The sequence below is a fragment of the Denticeps clupeoides genome, chromosome 6 (genome assembly GCF_900700375.1).
Source record: "Denticeps clupeoides chromosome 6, fDenClu1.1, whole genome shotgun sequence".
Classification (NCBI taxonomy): Eukaryota; Metazoa; Chordata; class Actinopteri; order Clupeiformes; family Denticipitidae; genus Denticeps; species Denticeps clupeoides.
Genome location: NC_041712.1, coordinates 24613153 through 24632905, shown reverse-complemented (window position 1 = coordinate 24632905; position 19753 = coordinate 24613153). Strand labels below are relative to the sequence as shown.

Below are 19753 nucleotides of genomic sequence, written 5' to 3'. Positions count from 1 at the left end.
ACCGCATTTTTCTTTTTGAAGATGGGTCACATGGCTGCTGCAGGCCGTTTGCGAATCGTGGACGGAACCCCCTTGTTAGAACCCGTCCCGTCCCTGCTGACTAATAGTTCTGTGCCATCGTGGTTGCGTCTGATCTTGCTGTCAAATTCCTTCACGGCAACATAACAGCAGCATTTTTAACCAGAATGCACTGCGGCAGCGGAAAAGGTGTGAATAGTTCTTTTCTTTTTTTTTTTTTACTTATTGCTGAGGAGCGAGTTCTGCTGTGTCACCCGTCCCTCTGGGGGGGAGGGGGGGGGGGTGGAGGCAGGCTCCATCTGTGTTCTGCGGCACCGGATGCAGTCGCCATGGCAACACCACTCATGTGCAGGCAATGCCTTTTCCCCCCTGCCCCGCCCACTTTCCTCAGCCACTTCTCCACTCCACCACTGGGCCACGCTTTATGGTGGAGCCTCGGACCATCTTGTCCAGTCAGCTGACAGGGTTGTTTTATTTGATTCCTGAACACCAATGAATAATCAATCATAAACGGGTGGAATCATCATCTCTCTTTTGATGTTGAAGATGCTGATTGGTTGGTAGATCAGCATTTTGCTGCCCGTGTGTGTGTCTGTGGTGTTGCTGTGGTGACGGAGGAACGTGATTGGTGGAGGTCCGGCGCCTGCTGAGGGAGACAAAGGGAGCGGAATTCGGAATTTTCTCCCTGCGTTCCAGCTGCGTTGCTGCTGCTGCTGCTGCTGCTGCTGCATTGGACGCCCTCCACCCCACCCACTCCAACCTCGGCCAATGAGCTGCCACTATCTCCCTCTCACTCACCCCCTCCGTCCTCACACACACGTTCACTTCCCATCTTCCCCACTCACTTCCTGCCGTCCTTCCCGGATTTCTCTCTTTCCTCTGCCGCTGGACGTGGCGATGGACTGATGACCATGCTGAGGACGTCTCCTCGTCCTCTCTCTGTCTGTCCCGCCCTCTGAGGAAAACTCACGTGAGTACGGAACCCGGAGCTTCCCTCTTCCTCGCTTCCCTTTCACGTTGACATTTTTCCATCTTCCGCCCATTCCCGTGTGTGTGTGTGTGTGTGTGTGTGTGTGTCAGATGCAGTCTTCTCTCGCTGTGTGTGTGTGTGTGTGTGAAGGATAAATGATAAATAAGGATAAATAAATTACTGCAGTGTGTCTGACCTCTGTCACATAACAGATACACGTGCACAAAACACACACACACACACACACACACACACCCTCTTGCAGATCGGGCTGCCTCGGGCTCGCTGGCTGCTGCTGCTACGTGGGGAGGAGGATCTGTGGGAGGAGATGCTGCTCAGACGCTCCTCCATCTGGTCCATCAGAGTGCAGCTTCTGCTGGGTACCTGTGGCGCAGGGAGGGAGCTGCATCTCCAACACACACACACACACACACACACACTAAATATAGACATGGCTGCCGGCTCATCACTCTGCTATGTAATGATGCTTCAGTTTATTAATGGCCACATGCAGAGAGAATTCAGACACACGGCACAGACCATGAGACGGCAGGCACGCTGGTCACATGATCCCAGGACCCCAGCCCGCAATGCTGTAATAAGCATATTTTCTCATTTCTATCTTTCCAATGCAAACTTAACGATAGTCAGGATTAATGTTAATCACGACTTCATTAAAGGTCTCGTTTTTTAATATGATTTATACACACTGTGGGATTCAAACCCACAATCCTTTAGCAGCACTGCCCCGACAGTAACACTGAAACATCCCACAATCCTTCAGTACACAGCTGCTGCTCCTGGGGCTCTTTTCATCCTCTTCTTCTTCTTGCCGTGGATGTAGATGTCAGATGTTTTCTGTGGTGATGACGGGTGAGAACAATGCCAGAGTTAAAAATAAAGAAGCGCGCTGTGAATAACCGTCCACGGTCCCTTCCCGGGTCTCCCCAGCGCGCTGTCTCCAGGCAAAAGAGCCCAGCCTGCAGCCTGGCTGCCACTGGTTGGCTGTGAGCCGAGGTGGACGTCTGGAAAGATCTGCTGATCTGCGAGGGAGGGGAGTTTACATCCATACACAACGTGTTATGTCACAGCGTCACCTCTGTGTGGTGACGGTGGGGCGGAGACGCTCCTCACTGGAAGTTTCTGGACTCTTGAGTCCTTTTCGGATTGAGATGACTCTGTGGTGGCCTAGCGGTTAAGGAAGCGTCCCCACACACTGCTCCCCGGGCGCCTGTCATGGCTGCCCAATACTCACCAAGGGTGATGCTTAAATACAGAGGACATGTGTCACCGCGTGCTGCTGTGTTTCACAATGACAATCGCATCACTTGCACTGTGCTGTTTGTTTCATCCTACCACGAGGACAAGAGTGTCCTGCTGTCATCGCTGACATGTGACCTCCACTGTGCGTTGTGAGTCAGGGCTGCGTTACGCGCTCCCTGCCTGTGTGTGTGTGTGTGTGTGTGTGTGTGTAATTGGTGTCTCTGGTCTTCATGTTCTACGGAGTGTGTGATAAGCTCCGAGGTTGAAGTGCGCGTCCACATCCCAGCTCTGCAGTAATCCATATTTATTCTCTCACACACACACACACACACACACACACAGATCGAAGACAACAGGCAAGGATACGGCGCTTGACCTTTGACCGGCAGATGGTGGCTTTGCCAGTAGCAGATATTTTTTCATCGTGTTGAAGGCTGCAGGTCCGGCGTCATTTTACGGCTAAATTCCAGTATTTGATCTGTTAATTGGTTGCCGCCTGAAGAGTAACGCTGAGTGTCTGATGAGCGTTTGCATGGTAATGATGAATAACCTCATTAGTGAATTAGGCTTTATCAGGCCTGTAATACGTTTCTGAAAGGCGGCTCTTCTAATACGTTTTTTTGTGTGTGTGTGTGTGTGTGTGTGTACCCCGTAGCGGCTGTGAGGAATATTATTAAAAATCTACAGTATTGTAGAACCCAGCAGAACCCAGCCTGGATGCAGGCTTATTGAAGCCAGAAGACCCAGGTTCAAACCCCACTTACTACCATCGTGTCCCTGAGCAAGACACTTAACCCTGAGTGTCTCCAGGGGGGAACTGTCCCTGTCACTGCTGATTGTAAGGTGCTCTGGAGAAGGGCGTCTGGTAAATACTGTACATGTATTGGTTCTATGCGGGTTAAAGGCCCGGTGAGATTGGTGTCTGCTGCAGACAAGCTCATGTTCATGTTAGAGGAACCTGTGCTAATTATCGTCGCAGATAAACGCGGCTCATTTTCTCAGCATGTAACACCCACAAGGTACCTGGGAGTGAACAAACTGCTGCTTGTAGATGAATAATGGTGGATATGAAATTTCAGCACCAATATCAAAATTCAGTTCCTTTGATTGTAAGTAAAAATAATAAAAAAAACTGACCGGTGTTATGGACATAAACAAGACAGAATTAAGATAAGAGCTGCAAAAGAAAAAAAAACATAGACAATATGCTGACAATATCATATAAAAAGTTCAAAATATAAATAAAAAGCCTGTATATGAGTTAAAATATCAGTATATACATAAAAATACAAAACATCATTATGTTGGTGAGGAACTAACTACCCACCCAGACCTTTTTTATTTAATTATGTTTTTATAGACAAAGTTTTAAAGGGGGAGGAGTCTGTAGGCATGATTGACACCTCTCACATGTAGTCACGCCCACTGCCAAGACCAACATGCAGATTATCAGAACTTTTATTCACGCCTTGTAATTAATGGGTGAACGGGTGAATGTGAGATTACTGAGATGATGACAGCACTTGCTATCTAAAGCCCGGTCTTCATGATGAAGGTTTTAATCTCAGGTTGGAGGAAGGAGAGTATTGACCCAGTGCATGTTCATCCGGACTTTGTCCCCAGGGGAGTCGGTATTGATTGTTGATCGGATCGGCCCGTATTCTGAAATAAAACAGTTCATCTCCCCATCAGCAGGGGTGAAGGAGCTCTATGAAGTTGGCGACGTTGGTGACAGTGCGTGCGACTTCGTCTCTGGCCGGGGTCTTCTGGGAACGCGGTCGATGTGTTTTTAGGGAGGCCAAGTGTTGGTTATCAATAGGATAAATTTTTTTCCCGATGATTAAGTGAAGCCAAAGTGCATCACTCTGTTCTGCAGACTAAAGGCCTCGACTTTTTCTAGTCCTTGTCACATCATTGCGTAAAGCTGATTACGTATTTTTTGTAAGCAGTTTTTTGTGTGTTACTCTCTCCAGAACAGGGACATGTCTGAATTATTCATGGTGCTGAACGGAAAATGGGCTTAACATCGAGACAACACACAAAACATGGACACATGAACTCACTTTTACTGGTTTTATGGGTCCCGCCATTATATTATTTTATTGACTTTCACAGCCTACCATGTTGCCACCTTAGGGAATTGTGGGTCCAATTTGGGTCCAGTTGGACGTCTGCATTAGGTCCCATTATCTGGGTGTGTTAGTCCAGTTTAGTACGATTTCAGTTCAAATTTTTTCCAACTTCCAGCATTTACTAGATGCCCTTATCCAGTGCGCCTTATAATCAGTAGTGACAGGGACAGTCCCCCCCTGGAGACACCCAGTGTGTCTTGCTCAGGGACACAATGGTAGTAAGTAAGGTTTGAACCTGGGACTTCTGTGCTCTTCTGGTTTGTACCCGATATGTTACTGCCATCCCAGTGAGCAAAACAGAAAAATTGGCATATTTTGACCCAACTGTTGTGTGTTGATTAAAATGTTTAAATGGTGCAGTGGTGGCCTAGCGGTTAAGGAAGATGGCCTCGTAATCAGAAGGTTGCCGGTTCGAATCCCGATCCGTCATGGCTGCCCACTGCTCACCAACGGTGATGGTTAAATAAATACAGAGGACTCGTTTCACCGTGTGCTGTGCTGCTGTGTATCGCAATGACAATCACTTCACTTTCAAATATGAACATGGTGACAGTAAACCATATTTATTCTTTTACTCCAAACATTTTTTTCTACATAAATAGCTCCAACTGCTTCTGTGTGTAATTTTTTAAATAACTCTAATTTATTCATATCCATTTGGACAAAATGCCACTTTTTACCCCTCGAATTACCAGTAAAGCCAGTCCTCTAATGCACCCATTACATCCTCCAGTTGGCAGCAGCTGCCGAGGAGCTCTGATGGTCTCTGCTGGTGGGCCTGGCCGGTTATGTTTACCGCCGCCCCCTCCACCTCGAACGGTTATTTAAAGGATCCGATTATTTCCGCTCCATCTCATGCGCCCGGCAAAGCGTGCAGAGGGATATTCCCGTTCCAGAGGGGGGAGAGAAACACGACAAGACGAGACGAGACGAGACGAGGCTCAATTAGAAACCCCCCCCCCCACACACACACACACACAGTGCATAGGCCACAGCAGTTTATCTGCATTTTACACCCCACCCGCCCACCATCCCGGTTTCTCCCGGGCCGTAGCTGACGCTGTTACGTGGAAATAATAACGTAGTAACAGATTAAGAGTCATTATCATTCTCGGCCTCTGTAGCGAACGTTCATGATTCATCGTTGCGGAGATCTGCGACCTCAGGCCCTCTCTCTCTGTCTATCTCTTATACAACGGTGGTACACCGAATATTTACCATGGCTGTGCGTACGTGACACTTCCTGTTATTAATTTCTCGACGGCACCAGCAACATCGCAATGTAATTGTACAAGACGGTAGAATACAGCGTGATCATGCGGACTTACACGCATTTCACACGTAACGAGATCTTGAACGACCTCTTCGTAAACAGAGTTTAAAATGGGAGGAGCCTGATGATTGGCAGCCCTCACACATGCAACTTCCTCGTTCTGGATTTACGTCGCGTCACGTTACATCACGTCGAGATGGTGCCTCATTCTTGCTTTGTCTATTTATTTTTGGCCGTGGTGGCCAAGTAAATGCAACTTGCTGGTCCAACTGCATGAATGCGATTCGGCATTCTTTCCAAACCCTCCCAGCACCTTCTCAATCCACAAAGTGAAGGTCAATGTACCAAATGCACACCGGATACTTCTCCTTCGGCAGCCACGAGTTGGAGCATTTGTGGCTAAATAATGTCTCATCTGTGTGATGATTGTTGAGTAACCATTATTATCAGATACACATCCTTCTCGAAAGGAACGCCTGAAGAGACCGAACACACCGTCCACCTAAACCTGCATGTCTTCAGGCCAGAAGACATGAAAGGCGTGAAACTGAACACTGGGAACTGTTAACCCACGTTCAGATGAAATGATGAGCGGAACCCCATCATGCACCACAGTGTCCCTGATGGAGACCTTTAACCTCACGCCGGTCCAGGGATGTCCAACGTTGAATTTTTCCGGGGCAGATCCTGTAGGAGTTAAGGAAACATTTACAGCATTTATCAGACACCCTTATCTAGAGCGTCTTACAGAGCGAATCCCAATCCACCAAGGTGCCACTGAGCAAAGCACCGTCCTCACCGCCCCACTGCTCACCAAGGGTGGTGGTTAAATGCAGAGGACACGTTTTGTTGTGTCACCGTGTGCCGGGTTTGCTGTGGTTTACTATGACAATCACTTCACTATCACTTTTTAATCAGCAGTTACGGAGACAGTCCCCCCCTGGAGACACTCAGGGTTAAGTATCTTGCTCAGGGACACCCTGGTAGCAAGTGGGGTTTGAACCTGGGATTTTGTGGTCTTCTGGAGAATGTCCACTACCAGGTGACCGTTGTCATTTGAAAGTGATTCTGGTATTGCCGCATTATTATGTCTTCTAAGTTCAGTTAGAAGTCTTGTGGTACTCTGGTAAGAATTTCACCGTGCTCGGTACCTGGAACCCTGACGCAAATCCCTTTATTTTAAATCCTGATTCATTTTGTAATGTCTGAAGCGCACAAATACTGATGGATACAGAAACTAATGATGAAGATGATTATGACAGTCATGAAAAGCCCTTGTGCAGATGAATTTAATGATGTGGATGAATTTGAGTTCATCATTATTCTACACTCAGATTAATAGATTAGATTAGATTCAACTTTATTGTCATTACACATGTACAAGTACAAGGCAACGAAATGTAGTTTAACCTCATTAGTGATGTTGATGTTTAATGTGAATTTGCTAAAGACTTGATAGTCGCTGAAAACCTCCTTACTGATGATGGTGGTCCATAAAATGAGGCTCCCCCCACAAATGGAGTCTCCTTCAGGCTGCTTAGACATTTTTGCACAATTTCTATTTTTTTTTTTTTAAATACCTTTAACTTACATAAACTTAGTTTCTAAGCACAATTATGGTATAGCTTTGTAGTTATTTAGTTGCCTACCAACAGGCATTTGAAGCCCAGATCTGCGTGTTGGTGTTGGTGGTGGGCGTGGCCACGTTTGTGACACCCACCGACATCCCCTGGGCGCGTGACGTATCGACGGGAGAATGAGGAAGGAGGGTGTGTGAGAGCTGTCCGTCTGTCAGAAATAATTAGAACGGTCTGGGCGGGTAGTTCGTTCCTCCTCACCAACATGCCAGAAATCCCGTGTCCCTGTCTCTCTCCTCCCCCACCGCGGCCCCTGAGGCGGCCCATGCTTTCAGCCGCCTCAGCCAATCAGAGCGCAGGACACATCTGTGTGGGGGCGTGGCCGGTGACGTGGTGTGGGAGAGTGTTTCTGCCGCGTGAGAGTGTGTGGGGAGTGGGAGGGGACCGGCCAGTGGACCCTGCGTGCAAAACAACAATGGAGCCGCAGGAGACCTCTCCACCGCGCACACACACACACACACACACACACACACACACACGCGCTGATGAGTAAGTGCTCCGCTCTTTTGCTCTCTCTGCTGCATGTGTGTGTGTGTGTGTGTGTGTGTGTGTGTGTGTGTGTAGTCTCAGTTATAAAGGCGTGGCTGTGTTGTTGGTGTTGGTCAGGCCCGGCCAGAATGGGAAGCGCTGTGTCGGCTCGGTTTTGTCCGGCGAAGCTGGTCTGGGCTGCGATCTCCACGAGCTAAAAATAGACGTATGACTGGACCTGAGTAGACAGAAGAAGGGTGAGATCTTCTCTCTCTCTCTCTCTCTCTCTCTCTCTCCCTCTCCCTCTCCCTCTCTCTGGCAGCTGCTACACCAACACTTTGCAGCCTGACGAAACACTTTTGTTCAAGGGTCATGTCAATATGAACATTGTTCCTGTTATACTGCCGTGAAGAATAACCGTATTGTCCTCCTTCCTTCTTCCAGCAGTGGTGTTTTTGTTCCTGCTCTGTAGTGCGTAGATTGTACAGAAGCAGTGAACACCCAATTCTAAACGTCTCGTGTACGTGTAGTGTGGAGAAATGTTGTCTGGTCTCTGTGTGGATGTGAGTGGTTATTGAATCGACGTTAACCCGCATTGTTTGATCCACCGGCGTTATTATAATGTGTAATGTGTACATGGTATGAGATGCAGTGAAACAGTATAATGAACCAAAATGCAAATATTGCAAACATAACCAAATATTACACTTTTATGTCTTTAACCTAAAACATAAAATATGTGTAACAGGGAGGGTGAAGGTGTGCAAATGGATGTAAAGTACAGTAGAGACACTCTTGTTTCTATTAGTATATTAAGTACTTCATATGCTGTACATATATATTCATATTTATTCTGTAATTCATATGCTGCACGTAAGCTCAGGCTGTATAGCACTGATCATCATCATCATCATCACAATAGATAGTGAGAAGTACTGGCCTGATTCGAATTGACTTTTGTTGTCACCGTGGACAACGTGTTGGACTTTAATCTCTCCCGCCAATCTGACCCTGGAGCGACCCTGTTCTTATTTTAGCTGGTGGTAGTTTGGCTCCACCCCCAGGTGTAAAAACAGCGGCGGGCGTGTCTGCGTCTGTCCGGGACAGATGTGCCAATAATAAATCTGCTGGTGACCCGCTGAGCGATTTTACAGTGAGCTGCCAGCGTTGAGAACTGTTCAGTAATGCCGAGTTGTCAGTATAATACGATTATTTCTTATCTGGCGCTAAATCACGTACAGCACGTCTCAATGGGCTGTGACAGACCCTACACTTTGACCCTGGAGGCGGGTTCTGATTGTACAATGACGTTGGTCCATTTGAAGATCCCTGGAACTGTAGCCGTTACGGTGTTGGTGACCCTCTGGTACGTTACCAGGAACCAGGATCTAGAGTAACTCAGATCAGACTCGGGTGTCTGGGACCGAGTGGTTATGGTAGATGACCATCTAGGACAGCCTAGACGTGAGATGAGCATCGTGGTGTTAGTGAGATTTAACTGTTATGGAATGCTTGAATAAAAAGACGTGTCTCCAGCCTGGACTTGAATATTAAAACTGCATCTGAGTTCTTAACATCAGCAGGAAGTCTGTTCCAAAGCAGGAGAGCCCTGTAGCAGAAGCTCGTCCACCTGCTGAGAACCTGTTCCTTCTCATTTACGTTTACGGCATTTTTCAGACACCCTTATCCAGAGTGACTTACAGTCAGTAGTTACAGGGGACAGTCCCCCCCCAGGAGACACTCAGGGTTAAGTGTCTTGCTCAGGGAGTAAGATGGTAGTAAGTGGAGTTTGGTTCATAGGCGAGTGTGTTACCCGCTAGGCTACTAGCACCCCACCCCACTTCTCAGTTCCAGTAAGGGCCCAGAGTCTTGTGGGCGTAATTCTCATGCAGGACAGTAGTCTCTCAGGTAATCAGGGACAAGTCTACGTTGAGCTTTGTATGTTAATAAGAGAATTTCATAGTCTTTTTCCGGTAGCCAATGCAGTGATGACAGAGGCGGTGTGATGTGTTCAAATCTTCTTGCGGTGGCACTTTCAACTCCATCAGTTCAAAATAACAGTTTCCCACTTTAAAAAAAATCTGAAGTAGAAAAATCTGAATTGAAATCCTTAAGAGGTCATATTAAAATGACTGAGTCTTAATTGGTTCTCTGCTGGAGTTTAATATGACAGGCAACAGTTAGTTGGAGTTGTACATGACATCAGAAAAGGCAAAAATTGCAGCAAAATGTCTCCAGGAAGCTCCGGCCCGCACCTTAGACGACTGTTTAGTAAATGGGAATATAGTCATTTACCGTCTTCCCATTGTTTCATGTTACACGACTTCTCCAGGACCGGCAACCTTTAATAAAACAGCATACTGTAAACGTAAGTCATGAACCCGAACGAGCCGACGTCTCTGTTGTTAATTCAGCCCGTTACAAGCGGCCGTTTACTTACCCAGCAGGCATTGGGCCAACTGCCCCGAGGAGTTTACGGGACAGAGGGTGGAATGTTCTGCAGGGTCGGGTTAGATTACATTGGAGTAGTGTGTGTGTGTGTGTGTGTGTGTGTGTGTGTGTGTATATATATATATATATAAAATTACAATAAAGATCTGAGGGGGGGGAATAAATAAATAAAAAATAAATAGACAAACTTCAAGCAAAAATGTAAACTTAAAAGAGACATAAGTGGCTTTTCCAACGAGGCATTGAGCTGGTCTCCATCTGCTTCCAAGGATGTGAGTCTTCAGCTGTAGTTGTGCTGAATTAAATATATATATTTTAAATATAACTGTGTATACATGTATATACATAACTATAATATGCATTAAATATAACTGTCTGGTTTTTTGTACCCACTGTGAGGTCGTGGATGGTTCAGGTTTATCTTTCTTGCTGCCATTAGTAGGAGATGTAGCTGATTTCCTGATCCTGGGACAGATAATCTGGGAATTTGTCCAGTAGACACGTTAAAAGGGTCCCAGGAAAGGTTCACTTTAAGGAGCCCTTCCACGTGCCCCTCAACTTCAGTCCAAAAATGTTGAACAGTGGGACAGTCCCAGAATATGTGCGTTTGATCACCCACATTGACTGTGGTCTCTGATGCGTACTTTTACCCACTGTGGTGGGCAGGGCCACACCAGAAGTGAGGTCTGGATGATGGACATTGTCCTGGTCTTCTGTGCTGATGCGTGGTGACCGTCACCTGCTGACGCAGCACTCCAGAAGCACGCACATCCATGTTTTATCTCCTGTAAAGATCAATAGTGCAGCTACCTGAACTCCAGCCAGGCGTCAGCAGAAGTGCTGCGTCAGCAGTGTCATTTCAGGACCCCCCCCCTGCTCACTTTTAACCTCTGACCCTCGCAGGTTAACCACGACCCGGGCCTTCGGACGCCCCCCGCGAATGTCTGTCGCCATGGCGAAGCGTGAGGCTGGCAGCACCAGCCCGGTGGTCAGGCAGATAGACAAGCAGTTCCTGGTGTGCAGCATCTGCCTGGACCACTACCACAACCCCAAAGTGCTGCCCTGTCTGCACACGTTCTGCGAGAGGTAGGACCTCCTCGTCCCCCCATCTGTCAGGGCGGTGGAACAGTCCATCATTTTATTACTTTCTTCCCCTGGCTCCACACAGTATGTATCAGACGACCACTGTGGTGTTTCTAATATTTACATTTACAGCATTTATCAGACGCCCTTATCCAGAGCGACTTACAATCAGTAGTTACAGGGACAGTCCAACCCTGGAGACACTCAGGGTTAAGTGTCTTGCTCAGGGACACAATGGTAGTAAGTGGGATTCGAACCCGGGTCTTCTGGTTCACAGGCGAGTGTGTTACCCACTAGGCTACTACCACCCTCCCTGAGCAAGACACCCTAATAATAAAATGGCCACTCTGCCTACACCCCCACAAATTATATTATTTTCATACCTTCATACACCTGGCTAATACACTACTAATCATACACAATGATTAGTGATCATTTACATTCAAAATAACCAAACCAAATACAAATAAATAGAATAAATTAGTATTGTTGTTGTTTATATTATTGTACATTCTTATCAATAATCTCACTCTTTTATTCTGGGCTCTGTTTTTCTCTGGTTCCGTAATTTTCTGTCCGTCTCTCTGTCTCCCCCCTTTTCTCCTCCAGCTGTTTACAGAACTACATTCCCCCTCAGTCGCTGACCCTGTCGTGTCCCGTGTGTCGGCAGACCTCCATCCTGCCCGAGAAGGGCGTGGCCGCGCTGCAGAACAACTTCTTCATCACCAACCTGATGGAGGTGCTGCAGCGGAACCCCGAGTGCTCCCCGCCGGAGGCCTGCAGCGTGCTGGAGTCGGTCAGCGCGGCCGCGGCCGGGAAGCCGCTCTGCTGCCCCAACCACGAGGGCAAGGTGGGACGAACACCGAGTACTACGTCCACAAACTGAGCCGTATTAAAAAAGCTGCTGCCCCCTACAGGTGATGGAGTTTTACTGCGAGTCGTGCGAGACGGCCATGTGCCTGGACTGTACAGAGGGGGAACACAGGGAACACGTGACTGTCCCTCTGAGAGACGTCCTGGAACAGCACAAAGCGGCGCTCAAGAACCAGCTGGACGCCATCAGAAACAGGTACATTTACCAGACGCCCTTACCCAGAGCGACTTACAGTCAGTAGTTACAGGGACAGTCCCCCCCCCCCTGGAGACTGTGGGGTTTGAACCTGGGTCTTCTGGTTCATAGGCGAGTGTGTTAACCACCAGGCTACTACCACCCTAGGTATGAAGCGTCATCAGAGATGAAAACCACTGGCTCAGAAACTTCATACCACCAGTCACAGGCTGGGACACACCTTGTCCAATCAAAACCAGGGGACATATTTTGTCAGTATGACTGCTGTCTTATCACCATAGGCAGCTTCACGAGAAGATAGTGTTCATGTGGCTCTGTGTGTTGAAGGCTGCCCCAGCTCTCTGTGGCCATCGAGTTGGTCAACGAGATCTCCAGGCAGCTCACGGAGCGCAAGAACGAGGCCGTGGTTGAGATCAACTCCACGTTCGAGGAGCTGGAGCGAGCGCTGCACCTGCGCAAGAACGTCCTCGTCACCGACCTGGAGAACATCTGCTGCGCCAAGCAGAAGGTCTGGACTCTGCAACCCTTTTTTCTAACCTGAGAAAAATTCTGTCCAACTGAACGTCTGTCCAATTATTGCAAATAACTGATAATTGTGCGACTTTGCATTTGTGAAGGAACCACTGATTTCTGATTATGCATCAGTAGTCAGGAGGAAATGTTCTGGTTATCAGGCTGTGAGTAGTATGGACAGTCGGGGCCAAACGTTTTGAGAATGACACAGATTCTGGTTTTCATAAAGTTTGCCATGAAACTGAACTTAATCCCCCAAAAAAAACATTTCCACTGGAGTTCTGAGATCATTTCAGTGGTCCTCTCTAACACGGGTGAGAGTGTTGTGGAGCACAAGGCTGGAGATCCTTCTGCCATGCTGACTGAGTGGGGCAGCGGTGGCCTAGCAGTTAAGGAAGCAGTAGAAGGTTGCCGGTTCGAATCCCGATCTGCCACGGTGCCACTGAGGTGCCACTGAGCAAAGCACCGTCCCCACACACTGCTCCCCGGGCGCCTGTCATGGCTGCCCACTGCTCACTCAGGGTGATGGTTAAATACAGAGGACACATTTCACTGTGTGCACCGTGTGCTGTGCTGTTGTGTATAACAAGTGACAATCACTTCACTTTCACTTTAGAATAGCAGACTAGATGCTTTAGAAGGAGGGTGATGGTGAAATCGGTGTTCTTCCTCTGTTAACCACGGTTATACCTGCAAGGAAACGTGTTGCATGAAAAGCGCTTCACAGACCACCATATTCCTGCTACTAAGATCAACCTAAATCAACCATTTATAGGATCATCAAAAACTTTAAGGAGAGACGTTCAAGTGTTGTGAAGAAGGCTTCAGGGAGACCAAGAAAGTCCAGTAAGTAGATGATCCGGCTGCGGGATCGGGGTGCCACCAGTGCAGAGCTCGCTCAGGAATGGCAGCAGGAACAAAACATTGGAATTTGGGGTCGATGGCCTGGAAACTCCACGGAAGCTGAATCCAAATGAGAGCTTGTGGTCAATCCTCAAGAGGCAGGTGGGCAAAAAAAAAAAAAAACCCACAAATTCTGGCAAACTCCATGGACTGATAATGAAGGAACGGGTCGCCGTCAGTCAGGAAGTTGAGAAGTTGACAGCAGGTCAGGGCGAACTGTAGAGGTCATCAATACACCGCAGAAAGATGTAAAAACACAGCAGCAGCAAACTTTATATTAAACAGTATATGTCATTCTCAAAACTTTTGGCCACGACTGTATGTAGTATACGCTACAGAGTTCCGTCCGTTCCGTCGGACGCTTTAACCGTAGAACCGTAGATATCTGTGGCAACTGATCTTCTTTCTTCATGGTAGAGATATTTTATTCTGCATCCACAGAACTTTCGTTCTGCATCTGTGGATGCAGAACAAAACGTCTCTCTACTGTAAAAAGTCCAGTTGCCACGACTCAACTTCCAGACAAATTCACCTGGATGTCTGAGAATCTTGACAGGCGTATCCTAATATTCAGTCCGTGTGACCTCCACGCCCGAACCCTACACCTGAACCTAACCACGTTTCATCCTACTGTGGAGTTCCACACCTCACAGTGGCTGCAGCGCCTGACCCTGCTGTCACATGCACATGGGTTAGGGGGCAGGGGTCAGGTTTAGGCCACTAACATGGTGGTTGCCAGGAACCGATCGGGCGAGTGTTGTGCTAATATGCCGAGTATGACGACATGCACGTACCACACGTATTAAATATTTGATATATGGGTTGGTATCGAACGTCTAACAATACTGATGAAGCGTTTTGGTTTTAATTCAGGTGTAAAAGGGAGTATTCCCCTTTCTTGTTTTAGTGTTGCCATGTTGAGATATTCTGGCTCCTCTTTATGGTCCAGGTTCTGCAGGCCCAGCTCTCGTCCCTCCTCCAGGGGAAGGAGCACATCCAGAGCAGCTGCAGCTTTACGGAACAGGCCCTGTCCCACGGCAGCGCCACCGAGGTCCTGCTGGTGCAGAAGCAGATGAGCGAGCGCGTCAGCGCCCTCGCCCGCCACGACTTCCCCGAGCGCCCTCACCAGAACGCCCACCTGGGGTGCCAGGCGGAGACGGAGGGACTGCGCCGCTCCATCCAGAACCTCGGGGTCCTGATCACCACCTCGGCTGTGGGCCACACCAGCGTGGCCACCGGAGAAGGCCTTCGCCACGCGCTAGTGGGCCACCACACCACCATCACCGTCACCACCAAGGACAAGGACGGGGACCTGGTGAGGACGGGCAGTGCTAAGCTGCAGGCCGAGGTCTCCGCGGCGGACGGCGGCCGAGCCGCGGAGGTGGAGGTCACCGACAACAAGAACGGGACGTACGAGGTGGGCTACACCCTGCGCGGCGAGGGCGAGTACGCCCTGTCCCTGCTGCTGTACGGACAGCCCGTCCGAGGGAGTCCCTTCCGCCTGCGCGCCGTCAAGCCTTCAGACGTGCCACAGTCCCCGGATGACGTGAAGAGGAGGGTCAAGTCCCCCAGCGGCACTGGGGGCCACGTCCGTCAGAAGGCGGTCCGCAGGCCGTCCAGCATGTACAGCACCACCAAGAAGAAGGAGAACCCGATCGAAGACGAGCTAATCTACCGAGTGGGTAAGGGCACGCTCAAACCGCTTTTGCCACTCTGTCTTACGTTTATATTTACGGCATTTACCAGACGGCCTTATCAGAGCGACTTACAGTCAGTAGTGACAGGGACAGTCCCCCCCTGGAGACACTCAGGGTTAAGTGTCCTGCTCAGGGACACGATGGTAGTAAGTGGGGTTTGAACCTGGGTCTTCTGGTTCACAGGCGAGTGTGTTACCCGCTAGGCTACTACCACCCTGTCTTAATCTTAGTTTTTGTAATTTTAGCCGTAATTTTACTTTTAATCAGTCTGCTTTTGGTCTAGTCAAGTTTCAGTCGACTAAACTGAGCATTTTTGTCTTATTTTACTCAGATAGTATTTTATTAGTTTATTTTATTGTCCATGACTATTTTATTTGTCGTTTTTTCTAATGCAATTCAATATAGTACAAGTATCGCATAAAACAGACAAAACCAACATTTTCTTTTAGTCAAACCTGTTTCATAATTAAAACAAGTTTCTGTCTTCTGTTCCACTTCACACCCAGACAGCTGCTAACTTACCACAAGTGTCCTGAAAGCGAAGGAATGTTGCTAGCGCGTATTGAGGAAGTGACGGGAGGGAGACACAGAAGAGCTGCTATAAAACGAGAGGAATTAACGTCTTGTCTCTTTTATTATATTACGTTAGATTTTGTTATACAGGGAGAGCCATTTACAAGGATACACCTTAATAAAATGGCCATTTTGAAGTCGGCCATCTTGGATCCAACTTTTGTTTTTTTTTCAATGGGAAGAGGGTCATGTGACATCAAATTTATTGGTAATTTCACAAGAAAAAAATGGTTTTCAATGGTTTTAACGTAACTTTATTCTTTCATGAGATATTTACAAGTTTCTGACCACTTATAAAATGTGTTCAATGTCACCAACCATTCCCATTTTATTAAGGTGTATCCATATAAATGGCCCACCCTGCAGTTATCGTCACATGACCAGCATTTACATTGCCACTCATCTCGGTCACGGTAAAAAGGTTCATTGACGGAGATATTTCCTCAGTTGGGCTGAATGGCGTGTGTGTTTTGGTGCAGGGTCACGAGGGAGGGAGAAGGGCGAGTTCACCAATCTGCAGGGCATCTCAGCCTCCAGCAGCGGCAGGGTGGTGGTGGCCGACAGCAACAACCAGTGCATCCAGGTGACCATCTCCACGTCTTTCACGTGATGCCTACACATTTTTTAAGCGCAGTTCCCGTCAGTCAAAGCCCCGCTCCTTTTACACAAAGGTTTTTACCAACGACGGGCAGTTCAAGTTACGGTTTGGGGTCAGAGGTCGTTCCCCCGGACAGCTGCAGCGGCCCACAGGTGTCACTGTGGACATGAATGGTGACATCATTGTGGCGGACTACGACAATCGGTGGGTCAGCATCTTCACGTCTGACGGGAAGTTTAAGGTAATTCCTCCAGCGGCAAGTCTCATTTCGAGCCGGCGGAGCCGGGATCTATTTTCCATTTTATTCTTCACCCCGCCGTAGAATAAAATCGGCGCCGGCCGTCTGATGGGGCCCAAGGGCGTGGCGGTGGACCGGAACGGCCACATCATCACCGTGGACAACAAAGCCTGCTGCGTCTTCATCTTCCAGTCCAACGGGAAACTGGTCACCAAGTTCGGGGCCAGAGGGACGACTGAGCGGCAGTTCGCAGGTACCGGGGGGGCCCACCTACTTCACGGAACCGTTTGCATGCTGGTCCTTTTTTTCCCACCATGATGCATTTCCTGGGCCGCACCACACACATGCTGCTTGAATCCGTAATAAATACGTAATAAGTACGGAAATTAAATCAAAACTGGTGTGCTGGTCACCAGACGAGTGACACCGAGCGGCCGTGCTTTGAACGGTCAGGTCAGATCCTGGACCAACACCCTACCTGTGCACCCGCGGACAAACACCGGGGTGGCCGGTACAGCTGAAGAATCCAGCCGCCTCCATCTTGGCCACTTCGCGCCCCTCCCGGCGTGTCCTATCCCGGGTTGCACCATCGGGCGTGAACGTTGATGGAGTGCGAGTGTGTGTAGGGCGTGGTCGTGCAGGGCGTGGTCTTTCAGTTGTCTCAGGGCGCCGTTACCGTTTCTGACCTCACCCCTGTTTTGTTCTCCCGTTCCTTTTAGAAAAAAGCGGTGCGAACGCCGCACTGGATCAAAAGCTTAGTAAATCTGGCGCGGTGTTCAGTAAGTATGGAGCGTGTCCCGTCCCAGAGTGCATTGCTCTGCATCCCAGTGTGTTGTGCTGATGTTGGTAGTAAATACACGTAAAATGTTTTATAAAGAACCGGCAGCTACATTAAAAATGCTTTTTACTAACAAGACCCGACCACATCCTCCGAATGCACCAACGAGGAACTTCAGTCGGGTTCCACTTCCTGCTGAAGGTCACCTGACCTTGGTCATCAGCCAAGTTCTTCCTCTCCTTGTCTTTGTCCAGGTCCACACTTCGTAGCCGTTAACAACAAGAATGAAATTGTGGTGACGGACTTCCACAACCACTCGGTCAAGGTAATCTATGGTTATTCATTATTAAAGGTGCCTCACGTGCATTTCGCCACCTGCAGAACGTACACTAGGGGGCGGTATTTCACCAAATCAGAAGGGATTGCACAGAAATAGCTCAAATTAATCATATTTTTTCTTGATATATCTTCATTCTGAAAACGAGTAGACCCTTTATGGCGGAGTCCGGTGAGTATGTACAGTAAATAAGCCTCCTTTATGTCTTCTTCAGGTCTACAACGCTGATGGGGAGTTCCTCTTCAAGTTCGGCTCCCACGGTGAGGGCAATGGTCAGTTCAACGCCCCCACCGGTGTAGCAGTGGACAGTAATGGGAACATCATCGTGGCCGACTGGGGAAACAGTAGGATTCAGGTGGGTGTGTGGAGGCTACTTATCCTTCCTTGATCTCAGAGCAGTCGGCTAACCGAAATGCTTCCTTCTGCCTTTCTTCAGGTGTTTGACAGCTCGGGGTCCTTCCTGTCGTATATCAACACCAGCGCGGACCCCCTGTACGGTCCACAGGGTCTGGCCCTGACCTCCGATGGCCACGTCGTGGTGGCTGACTCGGGAAACCACTGCTTTAAAGTGTACCGCTACCTGCAGTAGAGCCCCTGCACCCCCTGCTGGCCGCGTCCTCAAACGTCATTTTGCACAGTTTTCATGCCCTCTAACCAAACCCTGAACATTACCAGCGCGGTTACAGCACTCTCTGTCAAATGTGAAACCGCCTGGCCGGTCACCGACGGCAACTCAAGTCGTGGGAGCCTGACACGCCCACGTCGGCCCTTTTAAACCGTCTCTCCATGCAGCGCCACGTGCATTCGTTTGTTTGGTGGTTTTGTGGTTCGACCCTGGAATCGAGGAGCTGAAGCTTATTAGCATAAACCCACCACCGGAGCTGTGCATTTGTACCGACATGCATATAGATATATTTGTACATACGCGTAACTGTGTGTATATAAGAATATATATATATATATAAATTAATGTACTCATCGGTATTCTTACACTCATATCCTCCAGTGCAGCGACTGACAGCTCAGCACCTATAACAAAATGGCAGCTGAAAAAAAGAGAAAAGGGAGAAAGCAAGTGCAGGCGTCGTACTGTATTTACTGTAAACCTATAGCACAAATTTATGCACATTCAAGGAGCCAAAAACAGAAACCGACTTTGTGTTATTTCCTCCCTTCTTTTTCTACACTTTGTTAACGGATCATTTTCTTTTTCCTCACCCCATTATTATGGGCTCGGTGTAATTTGTGGAACCATCGTTTTATTTATTCTTTTTTTTTGTCTGTGAGGTTTCATCACTACTTTGCCAAAATGATATAAATATTCTATAATATTTATGCAAGTGAAATTGTGATGCCATAGCATGTCACGCCATGATTTTCCGAGTCTTCTGTAAATACCTGCCTGTATAGAGTTAAGATCATTTCCATGTTATTCGAACTGATATGTTCCAGTTATGATTGTAGCAGAAACCCATTGCTGTGCCATTTCCAATTATTACTAGTTTCTCTGAACAGTATCCTTGTGTTAATGATGATGATAATAATAATAATGGTGCGACGCACGTTTACCAGCTTTTACCAGACCTTGGCCTTGTGTCCGTAACACACGTTTTGTTATTGTGGGTGAAATCGCTCCTCAACTGAAATACGGACGTTCACGGACGTACCTACACAACTCATCTGCTCCAGTCAGGTTGCAGAAATGGGCTCGGGTGTGTGAGCTCGTTCTCTCTCTCTCTCTCTCTCCCTCCC

At 48.2% G+C, this 19753-nt stretch overlaps 1 protein-coding gene across 4 annotated transcripts; it reads left to right on the top strand.

The window, feature by feature from the left end:
- The first annotated feature begins 680 nt into the window (after window positions 1–680).
- On the top strand, window positions 681–19567 carry trim3b (tripartite motif containing 3b). 4 transcript variants are annotated; one of them, XM_028984822.1, is made up of 14 exons: window positions 7650–7782; window positions 7900–8018; window positions 11116–11298; window positions 11905–12145; window positions 12213–12364; window positions 12692–12872; window positions 14730–15462; window positions 16530–16633; window positions 16722–16889; window positions 16971–17139; window positions 17606–17665; window positions 17919–17989; window positions 18216–18356; window positions 18438–19567. In XM_028984822.1, exons 3-14 carry the CDS (start codon window positions 11153–11155, stop codon window positions 18588–18590), a joined length of 2319 nt encoding a protein of 772 aa, XP_028840655.1. In that variant the 5' UTR covers window positions 7650–7782; window positions 7900–8018; window positions 11116–11152; the 3' UTR covers window positions 18591–19567. The 4 variants fall into 4 exon arrangements, with proteins under 4 accessions (XP_028840654.1, XP_028840655.1, XP_028840651.1 ...); XM_028984821.1 differs by lacking the exons at window positions 7650–7782; window positions 7900–8018 and adding an exon at window positions 681–988; XM_028984818.1 differs by lacking the exon at window positions 7900–8018 and having other exon boundaries at window positions 7666–7782.
- The last annotated feature ends 186 nt before the right edge of the window (window positions 19568–19753 follow it).